This window comes from Elephas maximus, chromosome 5 (genome assembly GCF_024166365.1).
Source record: "Elephas maximus indicus isolate mEleMax1 chromosome 5, mEleMax1 primary haplotype, whole genome shotgun sequence".
Lineage (NCBI taxonomy): Eukaryota > Metazoa > Chordata > Mammalia > Proboscidea > Elephantidae > Elephas > Elephas maximus.
The window spans coordinates 82,747,087-82,769,132 of NC_064823.1; the positions used below are offsets into that span (position 1 = coordinate 82,747,087).

Below are 22,046 nucleotides of genomic sequence, written 5' to 3' on the forward strand. Positions count from 1 at the left end.
CACACAAATACACTCCCATGTTCGACACTGGATCACTGGACTCTATTTGTTTTTTGTTTTGTTTTACTTTTAAAGAGACTGGAGGCCCACTTCTGAAAGCTCAGAAAGGGTTGACATGGCCATCCCAGTTAAAAGACATGCTGACCTGGCTTTATTGGTGCTTCTGCCTAAGTGTATCCTAGAAGCACAGAAAGGGTTAACAAGTACATCTGTGGCATTTATTTTCTCCTTTTCTATGAAAAAAGAAAAATACCCTTTTCATTTTCTATAGAAAGTGGCATTGAATGTAAGACAAATGGGAATCCTCAATTACATTTCCAAATTTTGTGCTTGTTCAAGGGCACCGTGAGTTTACATTCCCCTGACTCAGGGAGACGGTTGGCAAGATAAGAAAGAAAATTAAATTTATATTAAAAAATATAAAACTTTCTTACTCACCTTTTGACTTAAGAAGATAGTAAAGTGAGGAAACCCCTATTGGGAAGATGCCTGGAAGCCAAGGACTGGAATATTAAAACTTTAGGTTCTACTTCACGGATTAGGAAGAAACTTTTCTCCAGACTCTGTTGTGACTACTTACATTCACCTTTGTACACTAGTTATTCCATTTTTAGGTCCGATATCTGTGTGGGCAGATCAATTCATATTTATCTGATTTCCTTTTTCTCTCTACTTGTTAACACTTGCAGAGCCCTGGTGGCACAGTGGTTAAGAGCTTGGTTGCTAACCAAAGGGTCAGCAGTTGGAATCTACCAGCCGCTCCTTGGAAACCCTGTGGGCCAGTTCTACTCTGTCCTGTAGGGTCACCATGAGTCAGAATCAACAGCAAAGGACATTAACATTTCTGGGACTTTTTTTTTTTCAAAATTTAGCATTTCGTGTTAAATCTCTTCATAGATATGTAAGACACTAAGGGGTTAGGGGCACCTTGCAGTTATATGCCTTCATTGTAATAATAATTGTAGCATTGCCTTAGAATTGATTTCAGAATAGGGTTGCTGATAATAATGTCATTTGCAAAATCATGCACACAGTTGGAATGAGTAAGGGAAGGTTTTATGAAAAATAAACCTAATTTATCCAATCTGAAGAGTTTTAACCGCAAAGGCATCACAAAGCCCATGTTTTTTGTTTGGAATAAGGGGAAGATAATTATATACAGCAAGACCAAGGAACCACACTTAGATTTAATTAAAGCAAACAAACAAAAACAGTCGCCATGAATTCGATTCTGACTTACGGTGACCCCTGGGTGGTGCCAACAGTTAACGTGCTCTGCTGCTAAAGGGAAGGCTGGAGGTTCAAGCCCCCCCAGAGGTGCCTCAGAAGAGAGGCTTGGCAATCTATTTCCCAAGACTCAGTCATTGAAAACCCGTGGAGCATAGTACTACTCTGACCCACATGGGGTCAATATATCTGATCAAAGCATGCGTTAAATTAAGGACAGCCCCATATTGAAATTAAGTCATCTGGGTGTCTGTTACATTCCTCTCCTTTAGTTTAGCCCGGGAGAACTGACCACATTCATCGAAAAAAAACAGGTATCTTTGAGTTGATCCCAACTCATGGCGACCCCGTGTGTTTCAGAGTAGAATTGTGCTTCACAGGGTTTTTAATGGCTAATTTCAGGGGAGTAGATTGCCAGGCCTTTCTTCTGAGGTTCCTCTGGGTAGATTTGAACCTCCAACCTTTTGGTTGAGTGGGTTAACAGTTTTCATCACCTAGGGACTCTTACTTCTCTAACTACCCATATTTCCTAAGGAAGCTCTCCTTGCTTCCCATCTCTTTTGCAAGTCTTAGAATAAGATTTTGACATATGTAGCCTTCAGTAAACCTAGTGGGCTCTCCTTTAATTGGCTTTAATTGGAATACAGTGACCCATGAAGAGATTGACCTTTGGTGTCCATCAACTTATAAGATTCTGCTGCTACATGGCCCACTAGTGGATGCCTTTTTGTCTTGCAATTCTGTGGGACAAACTCGCTCCCAGAGGAATGCTTTGGTTTTGGGAATGTGGGCTAGAAAAGGGTAAGTGGGAGGAAGAATAAATCAATTAAGTTCCACCACCCCCAGCACCGGGGGAATCTTTGCGGTTATTACATTTTCAAGTCTGTGCCATTCACTTCTCAACAGAGAAACACATGCCATGGGACTGATCATTTTTTACCATAGGATTAATATTTCCTTCTTCTTGATAAATGTCCCTGGAATGGGAGGGTGGATTTTGCCGTTCCCTGCCCTGTCACCAGGTCTCATGATAGGCAGCAAACTTTCGGTTTCACAGCTGTTCAATTTTCAAGTAATGTGACCTTGATGAATACTAGATGAAAAGCGAGGGGAATTTTAGTGGCAGTTTGCAAGGGGAGAATGCTGATAAGCTCACATTACCATGAGACAGGGAGAGAGGATCCCATCTGTGTTTCTATGATAGTCTGTGTGATTTGTTTTTCTTCCAGGTTTGAAAGTTCCATAGAGAAATCACTGGACATTTTCTGATTGGTGGCATGGAAGAGTTTTTAAATCCAAATAATGCTGGGAATATTTAAGAGCATGCTTATTTGGCTGAGGAAGGAGTTCTGTGAGGGATCAAAACAGGGCCTGGCAACCATTTCCTTGGCAGGGATTTGTGCTGCTTGGACGAACTGAGGCTGATCAAATCACTGCATCGAGCAGCTGCTGGTTAAACGTAGCTGGCCTTTTAATAAACACCATACAGAGTATGACACCAAAAAGCTCCTTTAAGAGACACAGAACATAACTGGACAGACTTGGAAAGGTCAGGATACAAAGCCGTAGGGACTATATTTAAAGGCAGGGAGGCTTTGCAAAGCAGGAAAGGCCTTTCTGGAGTGCACTGGGTCTCTCACTAAATCTTGCTGCATCTTAAATTCATCTTCTTGCCTCACTACTCTAGCCCAGGCTTACATCCCACATTTCTGCTTGGCTCAGGTATGTCCTCGGCATTTTCCTACTCTCGCCCAGTCTGTACACTCCTAATACTTTGATAAAGTGCTTCACAGTTTAAAGTTTTTTGTTTTTTTTTTTACATATACCATTTACCTACCCCATGTGGCACAGTTTGCATGCAACTACTAACCTAAAAGTTGATGGTTCTGACTCACCTAGTGGTGCCTTAGAAGAAAGGCCTGGCAATCTGCTTCCATAAAGATTATAGCCAAGAAAACCCTTTAGGGCAGTTCTACTCTGTAACACCTGGGGTCACCATGAGTTGAAATCAACTTGAGAGCAACAGGTTTGGTTTGTTTATTTATTTAATTTAATCCATAAGAATCTTCATCAGCTCTCTTCTGCCTCGTATGTATGTCAAATGTAAACACTTCAGCCTACTGGCATTTGAGGCCTTTAACTCTCTTACTCAGCCTGAACTTGGCTGCTGATCCTTCCATGTCAATGAAATCTGCCTCCCACCCTCTGCATTGGACCTACATTTCCTGACTCCATGTCTTTGTCCTTGACTCTTCATAATTCGATTGCTTGCTCACCTCCTCCTAAAATCAAAAAATTTCCAGAAATTTCTTGATTAGGTAAGCACTCTTTATACCTATCAGGAGTCCTGGTAGCTCAGTGGTCAAGCAATTGCTAATGGAAAGGTCAGCAGTTCAAATCCCAACTGCTCCTTGGAAACCCTGTGGGGCACTTCTACTCTGTCCTGTAGGGTCACTATGAGTCGGAATCACCTCAGAGGCAACAGGCTTTTGTTTTGTTTTGTTTTTTCCTATTTACGTATCAAGATTTCTCTTAAGATTGCCAAAATTATCAAGATTCTAGAATCAACTCATTTATTGAGCTCTTCACTGTCCCAGGCACATATATGTATATATATACACACACACATATATATACATGTATATGTATATGTGTGTGTATATATATAATTTGAGCCTCTCAGCAGCCCATTTAAACCCAAACTCATTGCCGTTGACTCAATTCCAACTCACAGTGACTCTATAAGACAGAGTAGAACTACCTCATAGGGTTTCCAAGGAGTGGCTAGTGGATTCCAACTGCCGACATTTTGGTTAGCAGCCGAGCTCTTAACCACAGTTATTATCTTCAGTTTACTGATGAGAAAATGGAGGCTCAGAGAGCTTAGTTAGTTGCTTATTATTGCTTTTAATTTGTTCTGTTGTACTCGTTTAGATAGTTGTATAGAGTACCCTTTGTTTGTTTGACTTTTTCAATGCCTGCTACAGGGCTCTGGAAATAGAAAGCATTTAGCAAGCGGTAGTTGAGTGATCAATTTATTTGCCAAAGTACAGAGGTAATTGCCTTGACACACTTTGCAACTGCTTCTAGGAGTAATTTCAGTCCTTCTAATAGGAGCCCCATTGATCGGCATCCATGGAAGCAAATGTTTGGCTCGTACAAGCAGTCAACGTGGTTGGTAATGAAGGCACCGACTGAAACCAGGTCAGCCAGTTCTTTAGCAACGTTCTGCCTCCCTCAGAAACTATAGTGACCTGGCACCACAGGAATTTGCTTTGCATAGATCATTCAAAGCTCTTTGAGAGTTCTGTGTCTGGTGGCCTTGAGACATTACACGTCCCCTTTCATAATACTAATTAAAAGTTCTGTAGTCATTGCTATGAATAAATGATTTTTTAATGCCATTGGGATACCAGGTGCTAGACCAAACTTTGTATGAAATGCCTTTCTGAAGCCAAAACTTATTGGTCTATCTGGCTTTCCAGGTGTCTGAGTCCCACACGCTGTTGGTTATATCATGGAAAGTCAAGCTATGGGCAGGATCTGGCTAGTTAGTGTTTTCTCTGGGTGTTGGCACGCACTGGTTGTAAATCAACAGATGAAACAGCTAGTTAGTATTTCTGTACTGTTTCTCTTAACAATCCTTAATTATTGAAACTTTTTACATGTGAGTGATGGAGGAATCATTAGGTATCACTGTCCCTAGCAGAAAAATTTGGAAATCAGGACTGTAAGAAGGTATACAAAGAAGTCAGTTCAGGACTGAAACCGGAAACATGATGCTTCCAGGTCTTTCCTTCTTCTGGGCCCAGGAAAAGCATCCATGCATCAGATGAGAGAAACGGTCCCTCATTCATTCAAACACGACTCCTGGGTACATCGGGCTGAGAGTAGATGACAGATACCTGCTGAACGGCTGGCTAGTCAGAGATGCCAGAGCATAGTGGTCAAGAGCATGGAATCTGGGCAAGACAGCTGTGTTCGAGTCCCAGTTTTGCCACTTACTTGCTGTGTGACCTTGGAGGGTTATTATGTTTTTTTACCTACAAAACAGAATTAAAATGATGCTTACCTCACAGGCTATTATGAGCATTGTTGTCAGTGTTAGCTGCTGTTGAGTCAGTCCCTGACTCATGGCAGCACCACGTATTATAGAGTAGACCTGCCTCCATAGGATTTTCTTGACTGTAATCTTTACAGAAGCAACTTGCCAGGCAGAGTCACTAGATGGATTCGAACTGCCAACCTCTAGGTTAGCAGCCAATTGCAAACCACTTGCGTCACCTGGGCTACATTGCTATGAGCATTAAACAAGTTAACATATGTCAAGTGTATAGACCAGCATGGTCCCCTGGTGGTGCAGTGGTTAAACACTTGGCTGCTAACTAGAAAGGTCCACATTTCGAACCCACCAGCCACTCCACAGGAGAAAGATGTGGCAGCCTGCTTCCCTGTAAAGATTACAGCCTTGAAAACCCTATGGGGCAGTTCTGTTCTATCTTATAGGGTCACTAGGAGTCAGAATCAACTCAATGACAATGAGCTGGGTTATATAAACCAGCATCTGGCACTCAGTAAGTGCTATGTAAGTGTTTAAGTTAGAGAAGGAAAGCAAACAAAAAATGCTTTTCTATTTTCAATGCCATTAGCAGCATGCTCTGATAATGTGCCTGGTGAGAAAGACCTTCTCTCCTCCCAGACCTGTGTTTTACCCTTTAAACAATGTAAACATTCTAGCAGGGTAGGTTTCAGCAAGACAAGAACACACATCTTTATTAAAATATGAAACTGTCCCACCCCAACCCCCATTACCGAATCTTCACAGCTATTTTGGAGTCACAAAAGTCTTTTCTCCCAGTGTGGAGGGGAGGAGGAACGAGAGATTGGAATATATCCTGCAGGAAAACTGGCAGCAAAGATAAGAATATAATCTGACTTGCAAATGTGTATTTAAAGTGAGTTAATTTATTGAATTTTTTCTCATTTTTCAGCTACCACCACGCAGTCAAAGCGGAAAGGTCACTTCTCTCGATGTCCCAAGCAATACAAGCATTACTGCATCAAAGGGAGATGCAGGTTCGTGGTGGCCGAGCAGACACCCTCCTGTGTGTAAGTGGAGCTCCCCGAGTGAGCAGGCAAAGGGGTGCAGAACGGTGCCAGCCTGTGGCCTGACAAGACTGGAAAGTCTGAGCTAACTACGCCATCTGTCAGGACACAGTTTAGCCTGTTCCTGCCCCCAGCCACTTGTTTAGGGGCCCATTCGCCAGCTACTTATGGAGAAACTGACGCACACTTTCCTCCTGAAACATAAGCGTGTGAGAGCCCAGATCCACTTCCAGGCTGGGCCTTATCCTATGCTGCGTTACGCAAGCCAAACTGTTTCTGTCCAGTGTTAAGGATACTTTTCAGCTCAAATAATCTCCCAGGTGGTACGAATACAAATGGAAACTAATTCTCTGGCATGCATGAGGTGGTTCATAGTTATCGTAAATATGAAGGAATTTCTGCCAAATTAAAAGCTACTTTTGCAGCCTGTGAGTTAAGTGCAAGGAATCCATCCAATTTATAAATAGAGATTAGCAAAGCCAGTTTTAGTGCAGCAGGGGATTGGGAGAAACATTCTCTTTCCAACTCTCAGTAGATTAAGAGGCCAAGTTTAATTCTACTCGGGCATGAACAACTTTTTTGCATTTTTAAATATTAATTTTCCTCTGAAGAGATGTCTCTGGAAAGTGATGTCTGGGACCTTTCCTCATAGAGAAGCGAGGTGATTTTTCGAGTACAGTTTTGGCCTAAAGTTGACAGAAAGTTGATATTCTTCTGCATAGTCCCCCAGGATACAATTTTCTCCTAAGTGCCTCAGAACAGTGATTCTCAACCCTAATTTTGTGGAACATTTAAGAGTCACAGGACTTTCTCAAAACCTAATTATAATTAAGTTTAATTTAAAAAATATATGTATATCATGGAAAATACTTACTTAGAGAGAAATAAGAACTACTAATGTAAGGAAATAAGGAAAATGTAGGGGTGTGTGTGTGTGTATTGGGAAAGATAGAGCTGTTTTTTCATTTCATTTAATTGCTTACTGGCTTGGCAGTCTGTATTGAGTCTGAGAAATGTTCATGCCCCTTAACCCAGTACATTTTTCTAACTGGTCCCTATGTCTACAAATTTATTGTTTTTGGGGGGAGGGGTGGTTTATTGCTGCCCTCTAAAATGAAAATTGTGATGTGTAATCTATCAGTATACAGCTTGTCACCTTCCTTGGCCGCCATAGCCCGTCTGATTCTGCCCTAACTTTCTATCCACGCCTTTCACCTATTCCCAAATGTTTTTCTAAAATTGCGCGTTCCTTTTTATGGTTTATTACAGAGGGTCTTTTCATAGCCTGGAAAGCTTATTCTCACTGATGTTTTAAGATGCAACTCAAACATCATTTCCTCCTGGATGCCTTCATTGACTTCCTCCTTCCCAGATACACACCCAAGCTGACTTAGGTGCCCCTGCTCTGTGATCTCGTTGCACTTCTATAAAAAAGCTCTTTTCCCACTGAAGCTTAACTGTTAGTTTCTTTGAATGTGACTGTGAGCACCTAGAGACAGCTTGTTGATTTTTGTGTCTCAGTGCCAAGCACAGTACATAGGATTTACTAGATGCTTCAGAAATGACTGATGAATAAATGGATGGCCCATCTAATGCTATGCTAAATACCAAGACCAGAACCAGGAACCCTTTGTTAGTGGTGGCATGATGCAGTATCAGTGGGAGGCAGAGGAACATAGGTGTTGGGGAACAGATTTTGGAGTCGGGTAGACCTACCTTAAGCTTTTATTTCCACCAATTATAAATAGTGTTAACAATGTGTAAGTTATCTTTTATGAGCCTTAGTTTTATCAGCGACAAAAAGGGATAGTAATAACTTTCCTTTAAGGGTTGAAGTTTAAGGAAAAATAATGCATGCAAAACAGTTATTATCATACCCTGCATAGAATAACAAACAAACAAACACCAAATAGAATAAAAAAACATTGAGATCATGCAAGATTATGCAACCTAGGTCTGATCATTTGATTTCTTGGTATAGCGTGAATTCAGGCAAAATTGTCTTGCCATTGGTGACTATGCCGTCTTGGGAAGCCAGAAATATCTTTCTTTGTTTGGGTTCATAGAAGTTTGTAGACTCCTGCTTTTACGTGAAAACCAAAATGGGTTTCAAATACTCAAATTTCCGATTAGTCTTCTCACTGTTTTCTTGGAATGGGGATAATTTGCTTCTAGACATAAAAGTTTTACACATTTATGCAGCACAGTTCATGTAAGCAGTGTTGCAGGGTGGTTAAGAGCATGAATTTGGGAGCCAGATTGCCTGTGTTTGAATCCCAGCCCCACTCACTTCTCTGTACCTCAGTTTCTTCATCTGTAAGAGCAGGTTAATAATAGCACCTGCTCAAGAGTCGTTTTAAGGATAAATTGAGCTAATATGTAGAAAGTCCTGAGAATGGTGTCTGGTATTTCAGAGCAGTGATCCCCAACTCTGATTTTGCAGTGCCCTCAAAGGTCATGGGCATCTTTAAAAAATGTTTTTAATTTAAAAAACAAATTTAAAAAAAATTAATTTTGTGAGATGTTTATCAAATAAAAATCCATTTATTTATTGATTAAATGATAAATACTTAGGAGGATCTTGCTCTCTTTCCTCTTCCTCTCCCAGGTAAGAGGCACACATACTTACTTGGTCTAGAAGTTGCTTGAGGAGGGTGAAATGACAGGAGAGTCATGCTAACCAGCTATGCCAAGGTTTGACCTTCTAGCATGGCTTCATTGGGTTATAACTTGCAGGAAGTACTACTGAGAAATTCATTATTAGCCATGCTTAAGCCACTGAACGCAGAGCTGACAATTAGGAAAAAAAAAAAATTCTAAAAGAGCAGCAAGTAATCGCTGTGCATTTTATGGGCAAAGCTACTGTTTAAAGATGCCGTATTTAGTAAACTTGCTAAAGAAACATTTAAGCTAATTGGGAGAAACTGTATTTACAGAATTTTAATTATGACCTTAAAAAATATCTTGTTAAAAAATCTCCTTCCCACACATGCAATTAGAAGTGATTTTTTTTTCCTCCAGTTGCAGTCCTACGCACAACAGATTTTCGATATTTCAAGATATTTCTAAGAAGTCTCCCTGTTGTTTTGACCTTGGAATTAAAATACCTAGCTATGTTGCAGGCAGCAGTTTTCTCTCAGATACCCTAGAGGCATTTTGCAGTAGATGGAAGGCATTAAGGGTCTTGTCTCTTGCTTGCGTTGAGTCTCACCTTTCAATTGACGGTTGTTACTGAACTTGTGTGTGTTTTGTTATCATTGGTTTTTTTTTTTTTGGTTTGTTTTTTAAAGCATTGTATCAGCTACGCTATTGGCATTAAGGGATCTTCTGACCTCCGTACTAGAGAAATACAGGTTTTGTGGGAATTAATTGCCTTGGTTCTCGTCTAACACGAACTATAGAAAGGCCTGCCAGTAGAACTTTTCTTAAAGAAAAACAGGTTGCCAAGAAATCTTTTCAAGTAGCAAGATTTCATCTTTTTGAGATTCAAGTAATTATGTGTAGGCCCAGTATCTCTTTGGGTTTTGAATGCATCTGAGGAGAATAAGGGGAAAATATTTGTTAATACATAGGCATGAATGTTGCAACATATACTTTTTGTTTTAAAATGTCCTTAGACATGGTTCTTAGGCACTTTTTTAGCTTCTGACACAGTTCAGAGAATATTATGATAATCATGGAGCCTCTAGAGCACTGAGCGTCCTTCAGATAAGTTCCAGTTGGGCCAAATGGATTCATAACTGTAACTTCAGAGACTTGGCGGCTCTGCTGAGTTGAAGGGATTCCTAAGATGATAAGGGTTGAGAGAATGAAGAAGTAATAGCCCCACTGTGTTCACACAAGGCCTGGAGAACATGTTGGCTTTTGATCACTCCACTTTATGATAGACATAGAGATATGGGGGACACTTAGAGGAGAGTGGACAGAATGATGAACAGATCTGAAAATGTGGTCTTAGAGAAGCAGACAAAGGATCTGGAGAGGACAAGTCCTACTGTATTTGTATTTTGGGGCTGTAGTTGGGACATGGTGAATAGAAGAGCATTACCCAATTTGTGACTGCCCCTCCCCAAGCAAAAGAACTAGAGCCCATAGGTGGAAATCACAGACAGATAAATCCAGTAGAAGTAGCATTTATGGGGGACTTTCTATATGTTGAGCTATGAGCTTTCACATACATTACAACGTTTGATCATATAAAACAGTAGCGTATATAATAAGAGAGCTTGGGCACACCAGAATGGTTAGTATCGCCCTAAGGTGAGATGGGAAATCCTGGAAATTTTTTATTCCCTTGTGATGGAGGCATTGAAGCACTTGGGAATGCTGTGGAGGGAATTTTATCATCACCTGCCTTTCAAACTCAGAATCTAAAATGTAGAATAGATCTTAGTAAATTGCCATCATCCCTGTTTATTTATGTTAAGCATGTTATTAATAATAGTCAAGTGATAATACATTTTCAGCAAAATAAAGAAAGTGAAATTACTTGTGTGCTTTTACTAATTCCAAGTAATGAAAGCAATGTTAATTACTTCATAGAAGAAATAATAGCGATTCTTAAAAGCCTGACTTTTTTCACCCTGTTGCATTCTTCTTGTTTTATTTTTATAGCTGCGAGGAAGGCTACACGGGAGCAAGGTGTGAGAGAGTTGACTTATTTTACCTACGGGGAGACAGAGGACAGATTTTGGTCATTTGTTTGATAGCAGTTATGGTAATTTTTATCATCCTGGTGATCGGTGTCTGCACATGCTGTCAGTAAGTATTTGTAAACTTAATTTTAAGTCAATCTAAGAAACTGTATCTTGCTCATTGTTTTCTTTTCTTTCTTTTTTTTCCTCTGTCCTGGCCTTCCTTCCTTTCCTCTTTCCCTTTTGCTTTGATTTACATAAATCAACTTTTCCGGGTTAGCTGTCATATATATTGATATATTTATTTATAATAAAATACGTACAATTTTTATCTTTTTACTCTCCAAAGTTATTATAATTTGAAACAAATTTTGCATAAAATTTCTAGTTTAAAAAAAAAAAGTCCTGAAGTCAGTCATATTTTTGTGTGGGTTTGTAAGTAGGCTAAATAAGACCAGGTAAAAATCACATTTTATTTTCTTAAACTGTACCATGACAATGACACAATAACTTTGGAAGATAAACGTAACAAGGAAAAAAAAAAGCTTTTTTGCTTACCCATTGTCGTTGAGTGAATTCCGACTCATAGGTGACCCTATAGAACAGAGTAGAACTGCTCCATAGGGTTTCCAAGGAGCTGAGCTCTTAACCACTGTGCCACCAGGGCTCCACTTTTTGCTTAAAAAAACCCATTGCCGCCAAGTCAATCCCGACTCATAGCTACCCTATAGGACAGAGTAGAACTGCCCCATAGAGTTTCCCAGGAGCACCTGGTAGATTCAAACTGCTGACCTTTTGGTTAGCAGCCATAGCACTTAACCACTACGCCACCAGGGTTTCCACTTTTTTGCTTAGTCATATTAAAACAATGAATTTTATCTACAAAAAAATGACTACAATGTTTTTTCTGTCTTTTACTTTCTATTATACAACACTACTTTGGAAATCAAGAAACACCTTGCTTTTTCTCTGACCATGAAGTGGTCTTTAATTAAGTTAGTTTCTTTAGGCAATCCACTAACTTTTTAATCAGACCAAGACTACCACTTCGGATGCTAAAGAAATTTTCCTAAAGTGCTATCTTCTTTTTTTATGATTTAGGGTTTAATTTATTAAAAGATACATTTCACAATTTTATTTTATTGTTGTTTGTGAACATACACAGCAAACCATACACCAATTCAGCAGTTTCTCCATGTACGATTCAGTGACAACGATTACAGTCTTCAAGTTGTGCAACCATTCTCGCCCTCCTTTCCTGAGCTGTTCCTCCTCCGTGATCATAAACTCACAGTCCCCGAAAAGAGCTATCTTTTTTTCAGAAGTTAGTCGAGGCTCCTGACTTTTTACCTTTTCGGCTGGGCTACTGTACGCACCAGAAGAAGGTGTGTCATGATTCCTTTTCTTTACAACATTCCTGGGAGAAAGTTCAAAGCAATTGAAAAATACCACCATGGCTATTGTGGGTCTTTGGTTTTTGTCTAAACTCTGCAATTTCCCTATCTTTGAGACCATGAACAAATTTCTTATCTTTAAACTTCAGTTTTATCTTCTGTAAAATGAAAAGAGTAAACCAGATAATCTGTATGATTCCTTCTAGCTCTAAAATTGAAAGATCATTTTATATTACCTTTTTATGATAGGATGGAATTTTTATGATGCCAGGTATGGGGCAGAGCAATTAGTTGGGCACAGCTGGAAAAGGCCTATTTTATTACATTAAATTTGAATTGTTCTTTAAGCAAGAAAACTGGGCTGCAGTCCAGAATATGTAACACATTTCTTAATTGATGGATCTAGAAGCTTACTTAATACATTCAGAAGCTACCTTCACTCTCTTGGTTTTCCTGTGTCTGTTGACAATTGTGTACTATTATTTATACAGTAAAAAATGCTTTTCGGTCTATTTTGTAAAATGACTTGGCCTGAAAAATTTCTTTTGCCACCCAAGCTCCACCAACAGTCAACTACCATATTCTTTCTATGTTGTGTTTGGGTGCTGTCAAGTCAATTCCAACTCATAGCAATCCCATATGGCAGAGCAGAACTGACCCATAAGGTTTTCTTGACTGTGATTTTTATGGAAGTAACTCACCATCGAGCCTCTGGGTGGGTTCAAACCACCAACCTTTCAGTTAGCAGCCAAGCACTTAACTTTTACAACATCAGGGCTCCTTTTTTTTTTTCCTATGTAGATAATTACGTTCTATCACACTGTGGCCTAATCCACTCTCATTTGGTCCCAGAGAAAAAGAACGTAAAAGACTTATGAGAAAAAAAAGAACTGGGCAGCCTTTCGTTTTGTCATACATGGGGTCGCTATATGTCAGAACCAACTCCACAGCACCTGACACACAGACACACACACACATGCATTTTTAACAGTTTAGAAATAAGATTACAGGTTGTCTTGATGATTAACTTGGTATTCCCGTGAACTAACAGAGCCAGACTAATTTCTCTTTATATAAGTCCTCTAAGGAAAAGTCGTAAAAGAAGGAAGAAGGAAGAAGAAATGGAAACTCTGGGTAAAGATATAACTCCTATCGATGAAGATATTCAAGAGACTAATATTGCTTAATGGTAAGTGTGATAAGCTTGTTGTTGTTGCTGTTGTTTGGTGCCATCGAGTTGGTTCTGACTCATAGTGACCCTGTGTACAACAGAATGACACACAGCCCGATCCTGCACCTTCCTTGTGATCGTTATTATGCTTGAGCCCATTGTTGCAGCCTCTGTGTCAATCTACCTCCTTGAGGGTCTTCCTCTTTTTCTCCTGACCCTCTAATTTATCAAGCATGCTGTCCTTTTCCAGGGACTGGTCCCTCCTGATAGCATGTCCAAAGTATGTAATATGAAGTTTTGCCATCCTCGCTTCTAAGGAGCATTCTGGCTGTACTTCTTCCAAGACAGATTTGTTCGTTCTTCTGGCAGTCCATGGTGTATTCAGTATTCTTCGCCAACATCATAATTTAAAGGTGTCAGTTCTTCTTCGGCCTTCCTTATTCATTGTCCAGTTTTCACATGCATGTGAGGCGATTTAAAACACTATGGCTTGGGTCTGCCGCACCTTAGCCCTCAAAGTGACATCCTTGCTTTTTAACACTTTAAAGAGGCCTTTTGCAGCAAATTTGCCTAATGCAAAGTGTCATTTGATTTCTTGACTACTGCTTCTATAGGTGTTGATTGTGGATCCAAGTACAATGAAATCCTTGGCAACTTCAATCTCTTCTCCATTTATCACAATGTTGCTTATTGGTCCGGTTGTGATAAACTTAGCAGTTGGGAAACTATTCAAGTGAAATTATCCTGGTGAGATGGATCTTCACTGCATCTAGTAAATCACTGATTGGAATCTGGTTATGTTTAAAAACATCTAAGAATAAATTTATACTTCTTCGCAGAATCTATGCCAAATAAAGGAATTTGGCATGTCTTTCTCCTACCTGTTACCACAGAGATAGGAGTATGGGAAGGAGGCTTTTTATACTTCTTCTAATGTACTGAGATCAGTCTTCATTCTAATTATGCATGATTGTGTTGGTTATTTTATATTTGTTCGTTTTCATTTTCAGGCACAAAGATGTGTTTTAATTGAGACCTTTCAAGTTGAAAGAAATATAACAATAGCAATGTTTTGCATTTCTTTTTGCTGTAGAGTCGATTCAGACTCGTATAGGGGTTGCTATGAGTCGGAATCAACTCCAGGGCAACAGGTTTTGGTAGCATTTATTGAAGAATGCCTGGGTGGTGCAAAGGGTTAAAATGCCCCCTGCTAACTGGAAGGCTGGAGGTTTGAGTCCACCTAGAAGTACCTTGGAAGAAAGGCCTGGTGATCTACAACTGGAAAATCAGCCACTGAAAACCTTATGGGACACAGTTCTACTCTGGCACACGTTGGGTAGCCATGAGTCAACATTGACTGTACAGCAACTGTTTGTTTTTTTTTTTTTTTTTTTTTTAACATTTATGGAGTGTTTACCATATGCCAAGTACTGTTTTAAGTTCTTTAAACATTATCAGTTAGGATCCCAGCAGGAATCACAAGTTCCCTCAGATGATCCACTAATGAGATTTTGATGGAGAGACTGTGATGACTGGGTTAAGGGAACTCACGGGGAGTGTTCAAGCCCCTGAGACTAGCAAAAGTGGGCAGTTGTTACCCTTCCTATGCCTGAATAGGCCGGGGAAGTATGACCTTAGCCCACTGAGAGGAGCTCTGGAGGTGGGGCCACCAGGCAGGAGCTGTAGTTTGGGGGAGAAAAAGCCAGAACCTAAGCGAAGAGTTACTGGGTGGTACAAATAAATGGTTAATGCACTTGGCCACTAACCAAAAGTTTGGAGGTTCAGTCCACCCAGAGGTGGCTTAGAAGAAAGGCCTGGTGATCTGTTTCTAAAAAACCAGCCATTAAAAACCCTATGGAACACAACTCTACTCTGACACACATGGGGTCACCATGGGTCAGAATTGACTCCACAGCAACTCTTTTTTTTTTAAGAAGGGGAGTTGGAGAAAATAGGGGAAAAATGCTTTAACATTTCCCTCCTCCTGGCCTCAGATCTTTGGCAGTTGCCTCCCATTAGCCAAACCCGATCAGAAACCAGAGGGCAAGGGAGTTCTGATGACATGATCTTTGGGGGTCAGCCTCCTGGAGCACAAATGAGGGCAGAGGAAATTTCCAAGGGAGCAGGTGAAGAATAACTGGCACAGTCGGGATATTTTGGGCTGCAATACCGTAAAACCCAAATCAAACTGATTTAAAGACTAAAGAAATGTATTGGCTCGCGTGAGTTGGCAGCCCAGAGGTCAGGTGGGCTTCTCACTTGGCTGAGCCAGAGGCTTCCACTTGAGGAAAGAGGCTATTCCGCTCTCTCTGCTCCCTCTTCAAAGAGTTGGCTTCATCCTTGGCCAATTCCTCTTAGGTCGTAAAATAACTCGTTGCTGTCAAGTCAATTCTGGCTCATAGCAACCCTATAGGCCAGAGTAGAACTGCCCCATAGGGTTTCTAGGGAGTAGCTGATGGATTCGAACTGCTGACCTTCTAGTTAGCAGCCAAACGCTTAACCACTGTGCCACCAGGGCTCCTAGGTCATAGAATAGGCTAGTAGAAATCAGGGCTATATGCCTCCTTGTTCACTTTCAACAAGAAAGTAGTGACTTTCCATAGCTCTCCCAGCTGTGCAAAGAATCTCCTTTCCTGGAAACCTCTGGAGGCTTACTGGAGTATAGTAAATGCTTATCGAGAAATTATATTATTTTCCTGCAATGGCACTAATGTATTGAAAATAAAATGCTGGCTTGGATTTTTTTTTTTTTAATTACATAATACATTTCTCTTAAATGGTCTATGCTTTTTTTCCCTTCATTTTTACAGGCTATGCATGAAGGTACCTCAAGCATGGTGGCAAACTGAAGAAATATCTTGCTCATTTAAAAATGGACTGAATGTGTCTCAGGAAAACAGCTAGCAGAAATGAATTTTAAATAATGTAGTTATGTTCTATTTGTAACTTTAGTTTTTGTTTATTACTGTTTTATTATTATTATTATACTAACTTTTATTATTATTTAGTAATTGGGAAAAAAGCACCTGGTAAGGTTTCATAAGAAGGGGAATTTTAATAAATTCCCACTTTAGTTTTCTCACCAGGATTACTAATCAAACGAAAACTAAAGTAGGAAGGAGGTTAGGTATTAGGAATTGAGTTAATAATAACACTACCATTTATGGAGCACTTACCATGTGCTTAGAGTCCCTGGGTGGATCAAACAGTTAAGCACTGGGCTACTGACCAGAAGTTGGCCATTTGTACGTACCCAGAGGCACCTTGGAAGAAAGACCTGGTGATCTGCTTTTGAAAGGTCACAACCATGAAAACCCTATGGAGAACAGTTCTACTCTGAAACACAGGGGGTCACCATGAGTCAGAATCTGCTCAACAGTAACTAGTTTGGTTTTTTTGGTTATCATGTGCTAACAGTTTGAAATATATTATTTCACTTGATACTTTCAACAACACTGCAAGATTGTTGATCATATTGTATTCCTCATTTCTCAAATATGGAAACAGACCACTCCCACAAAAGTTAAATAATCTAACTAAAGTTTATAGAGTTAGGAATTGGTAGAGCTGGAATTGGAACCAAGATTTACCCAAGCTGTGCTCTTAACCATCATTATAGTTAATCTGAGTTCGTGCAACCTAATTCGATAAAGTAACTTAATATTTTATACTGACCTGTGTTTTGCCATGACTCAGATGCTGGCGCCATTGTCCTGCAGAAACACAAAGCAGATTGCAGAGTTCTGGCCTATGTTGCTGTTAAACAATCATGCTTTCTGTAGAACTGACTTTTATTATGTTTCTTTGCTCTCTTATGCATTCTCAGTGAAATGAAGACATTCTGATTAAACCCAAGAGATTTGCCCCATAGCTGTTGCTGTTGTTAGATGCTGTCGAGTTGGTTCCGACTCATAGCTACCCTACATACAACAAAACAAAATACTGCCGGGTCCTGCCCCATCTTCACAATCATTGCTGTGTTTGAGCCCACTGTTGCAGCCACTGTGTCAGTCCATCTCATTGAGGGTCTTCCTCTTCTTTGCTGACCTTCTACTTTACCAAGTGTGATGTCCCTAGAGTAATGCATAGAGATGGAAAAGTAAATGGTAAATGCCTGACATTTTTTTAAGCCCCAGGTAAGTGTTTATGGTCAGTAAAGTGTAAGACCACTGAAAGAGGCTGTTTATTCTGGGGTGATGGTTAGTGACAGCACAACAGAGTTCAGGCAGAGACTGTTTGTAACCAGTCATTTTTGTTCTTCTAAAAAGCACTACATGTGATTAGTCTGAAGTGAATTTTCTTGCAATGAAATCACGACCATAAGCATCTATTGCTTGAGACTACCTTGTCAAACACTGCTTCAACTTCATGGCTTATAAAAATTGTTTTAGACCTGAAAAAGTGAAACCTACATTTAATCAATAATTCATAGAATATGGAATGTTCTACATTGAGTAGGTGGATCATTTAGAAAAAACCAATGGAAGATGTACTCACATTTCTGCACTTTGTCTGTTTTGCCTGTCAGCCAAGCAGCCTCTTTTCCAGAACCTTTGTAAATAAACTTCACTTTGCCAGTGTCAGCTCCAGAGCCAAAGTGAAGTGGAGAACTCAGACAAAAGCTGAAGTTGTATATCACCCTCTATCACATGTGGTGTTTTGAGTGATGCTAGGGCTGTGTTTATATATAATACAGAAATAACTCTTATATCAATAAAAGCTAAGCCAAACAAAGGATAATCTAAATATATTTTTCTCCTTACTAATAGCCATCCTTGAAATGGGATTATATACAACTGATTTATGGTGTACATGTTTTGTTTTGTTTTGTTTTTTTCAGAAGTCTCCTTTTGGGCTCATCGATGCCCTTTCTCTTTCCCATTCTTTAACTCTAAAAGGGCTTGAAAAAAAGGTATTTAAAATACACAACAATGCTGTAAACATTTCTTCTTTCCTGGACCAAGGTTGGCTGACCGATGGAATCTCTTAAACCAGTTCAGACCTGGGAATTTTGCTTGGACCCCAAAATGTTAATTTTGCCTCTTGAAATTTGGTGGAACTAATGCCAAGAAAGAACAGCAAGGAATTTAATATATTTTCATAATGCATTTTATAATTTTTTTGCATATACTAAATAACCTTGTTTATGTAAACTGTTACCATGTGATAAAATAAATTTATTTTTAAAACAAAGCAAACTTTTTTTTACTTGGAAATTATTAATGGAAATAAATTTGCATATTACTACTTTTTAAAACTTTTTACTTTATGGAGATTATCCCTTAATGCATTTGAAATAGTCACATACTAACCATGTGTTTTCTTTAAAAAATTAAGAATTTAGAAGTATGGTAGACACCTAGGGGATTGTCTTCCCGATTCTCTAGCCACATTTTTTAATCTACCTCCAACTGCATTTGATTGTTTCAAGGTGAGCATCTAAAGAAGCTGGGCCAATTGGAATCATTTTCAGGTGATTTTGGAACTAGAACTGAGAGTCAATCTTTCTTTGGGTTCATGGGTTATAAGAATGTGCATTTAGAACTTATTGGCAATCATGTTTTGCTCCATGTGAACCGAAATAGCTAAAGAAGGAAGTTCGTCAGCAGAAAGAAATAGAAACCTGGAGCAGATATTCAGAAAAGAAACCAGATGAAATTTGAGTTTCCGGAGAGAATCTGAGTCTCTGGTTACATGTATCCTCAAAGCTTAGCCTCATTCCTGTCCACAGGGTCCATGAGACATGTTAGTGTCTGTTTGATAAATTCCTCATTTAGCTTAAGCTAGTTCTATTTGGGTTTCTGTGATGTAGAGCCAAGATCCTGATCAATTCAGGTGCATCATGTGATTGTGAGCAAAGATTTCTCAATGCAGAAATGACATCCTAAGGGAAACAGAATATCAAAGTATTATGTTCCGATAGTACCTTCAATGGTAGTAGGAGAGCATTTCTAACAACAACATTCCATTTTCAGTATACAGCCATTGAGGATGATGATTGGAGGGGAGTGCGGAGAGGGAGGAGGGAGTTCAGCAAGCACTGATTGGATATCTGCTATATTCCAGGCACTGTACCACCCACTGTGACAAATAGTAAAAATTTAAAGAGGAATAAGACATGGCCTCTTAAGAAGTCTATAGTTTAGTGGGTGAAACAAATTTCAACGATGTTGTACTCTGAGAGATGCTCAAGTTATTATGGGATCAGGTAGCGGAATGATTTCACCCAGCTTAGAAGAAATCAGGGAAGACTAAAACAGTAAGCCAAACTAGCTGCTGTAGAATTGATTCTGACTCATGGCAACCCCACGTATATCAGTGGCTGGTTTTTCGAAAGTAGATTACCAGGCTTTCTTCCAAGGCACCTCTAGATAGACTTGAACCTCCGACCTTTCTGTTAGTAGCCAAATAGGTTGATGACTGACTCTGAGAAATAAAGGTCTTTGTTCCAAATCCTGGGTAAGCCCAGATATTTCTTGGGTCCTTGTGAAATTCTACAGAATCCTTCTGAAATTTCCAGCAGTGGAGGAAACAGCAGATGTCACTGTAAGGGAGCAAAAGAAGAAAAGGAATCAAGGACATTATGCCTTGTTCAAGAATTAGAACTGTCCCCATCAAGACAAGGTAGAGTTATGTGGGCATGTGACCTGTGAGGTGAGATGTTACTGGTTCTAAAGATGTTGTATGGTTAGGTGGTGGACTGAGATGGGGGAAAGGTTTTGATTTCTTTCCTGCAGTGAATTATTTGGGCTTTTCATATTTTCCACTTTACGTAATTGCCCATTGCATATGTAAGTTACATAGTTGAATAAAATGTTCTAGGTCAAATGACTTGCTATGTAGACAAGCCCCTGGTTTGTGCAAAATTTTGTAAATGAACTGAAGTGCATGTTTCAGTTCTCACGACTTTAAGACCAAGTTATTGTCATAATGAAAACTTCATTTTAGTATATTCTGAACCTTACTCTTTGTTAAGAAAGCCTAAACATATTGGAGCACTGGCTATCATTCATTCATTTAAAAATATTAAGCTCCTATGTGCCAATACTTTCAGGTGCTGAGGATATACCAATGAACAAAGTGGCTAAAAAAAAAAAACTCTCACCTCATAGAGTTTATATTCTAGTGGATTAGTGAGTATAATTTTCCATAGTGTGGAATTTAGAGCAAGGCTTATCCAAGAAGTTATACTATCTAAAGGACATTTCCACTAGACTTTTAACCTATACCCCTTCTTGGAGCACAAAGCTCAAGGTGAGCAGCCACAGAAGAATCCAGTGTAAGGTAGGTTTAATCAGTTTCCCTTAACCCCCAAATAATTTACATATTTTCACAATGAATTTCACAAGCAGAATAACATAACTGTTTGTTCGGTGTTGAAACCCTTTCTTTACACATTTTTGCTGTGGTTGATGAAGACTGGTGTTGCAGTTTGGCATCTGCTCTTCTTCAAAGACTCTTCTATGCTTCAAAGCATTTTTTTCTGCAAAGGAACTTGTTCTCATGTGATCACTTTGGCAGCTAATCGTTAATGTTAGAACATAATGTGCAAATAGCCTGCTCTTGCCTGTTTGCTGATGTTATTGGATCCTAGGAATGTGTACCTTGTAATAACATCTAGTTGGTACTTCTATAAGCTCATTCTTCCCCAAGACCTGTCAGCTACTGGTGTTTGAAGTAGTCTGAAATTCTGTGTTTGGAAACTATTTAAGCTATATAACTCCACTTACTTTCAAGATGTAAAATATTAAGGATATTTCTGCTATTAGAAATTTTAAAATGTAAATATCTAATCAACAACTATAGTCAGTAAACCAAAAACCAAACCCACCCACTGCCGTCGAGTCGATTCTGACTTATAGCAACCCTATAGGACAGAGTAGAACTGCCCCAAAGAGTTTCCAAGGAGCGCCTGGTGGATTCAAACTGTGACCTCTTGGTTAAGAGCCATAGCACTTACCCACTACACTACCAGGGTTTCCACTATAGTCAATACCCACCCACTGCGTCGATAGTTGTATTAAAAAAAGAATGTTAAATAAACATTTTTTTTTAAGATTTTTTTCTCCATGTTTTATTATCTTTATTCAATTTTAAATTAGCAGAAAGGGGGGAGGGGGGAATGTGTAACAGAAGTCCTCTAAGAGACTTGTTTTGCTTTTTTAGTTTACTTAAAAGAAGTCAAAGAACAAATTCCCCACAAACGTAGAACTCCTTAATGTTGCTTGCTGCAGCAAGTGTAATTATTCTTGTAAGATGCAAACAGAGTAAGATATTTTGAAACTCTGTGATCCAAGCTAGATAACGGTCTGCTGTATGCTGGGTTGTATAAAGAAGTGTGAGAGAACCTTGTATCTGACCTTCTCTCTTAAACCATTTTTGAAATACTGCAATGTGTAAATTAATTTAAATAAACTTGTTTCTAGCACATTCTTTCTTAACACCCTAGGAACAGAACTAGCAATTCTAAAAAATCACAGCTACTGTTTTGTGTGTGTGTGTTTTGTTGTTGTT

At 39.3% G+C, this 22,046-nt stretch overlaps 1 protein-coding gene across 4 annotated transcripts in view; it reads left to right on the plus strand.

Annotated features, from left to right (window-relative positions):
- BTC (betacellulin) overlaps positions 1–18,690 on the plus strand; it is a 58,558-nt gene extending 39,868 nt beyond the window's left edge. For 2 of the 4 annotated variants that reach the window (XM_049887094.1, XM_049887097.1), the window contains exons 3-6: positions 6,219–6,336; positions 10,948–11,094; positions 13,440–13,550; positions 16,343–16,426. In XM_049887094.1, coding sequence (XP_049743051.1) covers positions 6,219–6,336; positions 10,948–11,094; positions 13,440–13,548 — 374 coding nt within the window. In that variant the 3' untranslated portion in view covers positions 13,549–13,550; positions 16,343–16,426. Of the gene's footprint in view, positions 1–6,218; positions 6,337–10,947; positions 11,095–13,439; positions 13,551–16,342 lie in introns of all 4 variants that reach the window. The other 2 variants (XM_049887098.1, XM_049887095.1) reach the window with 2 other exon arrangements.
- The last annotated feature ends 3,356 nt before the right edge of the window (positions 18,691–22,046 follow it).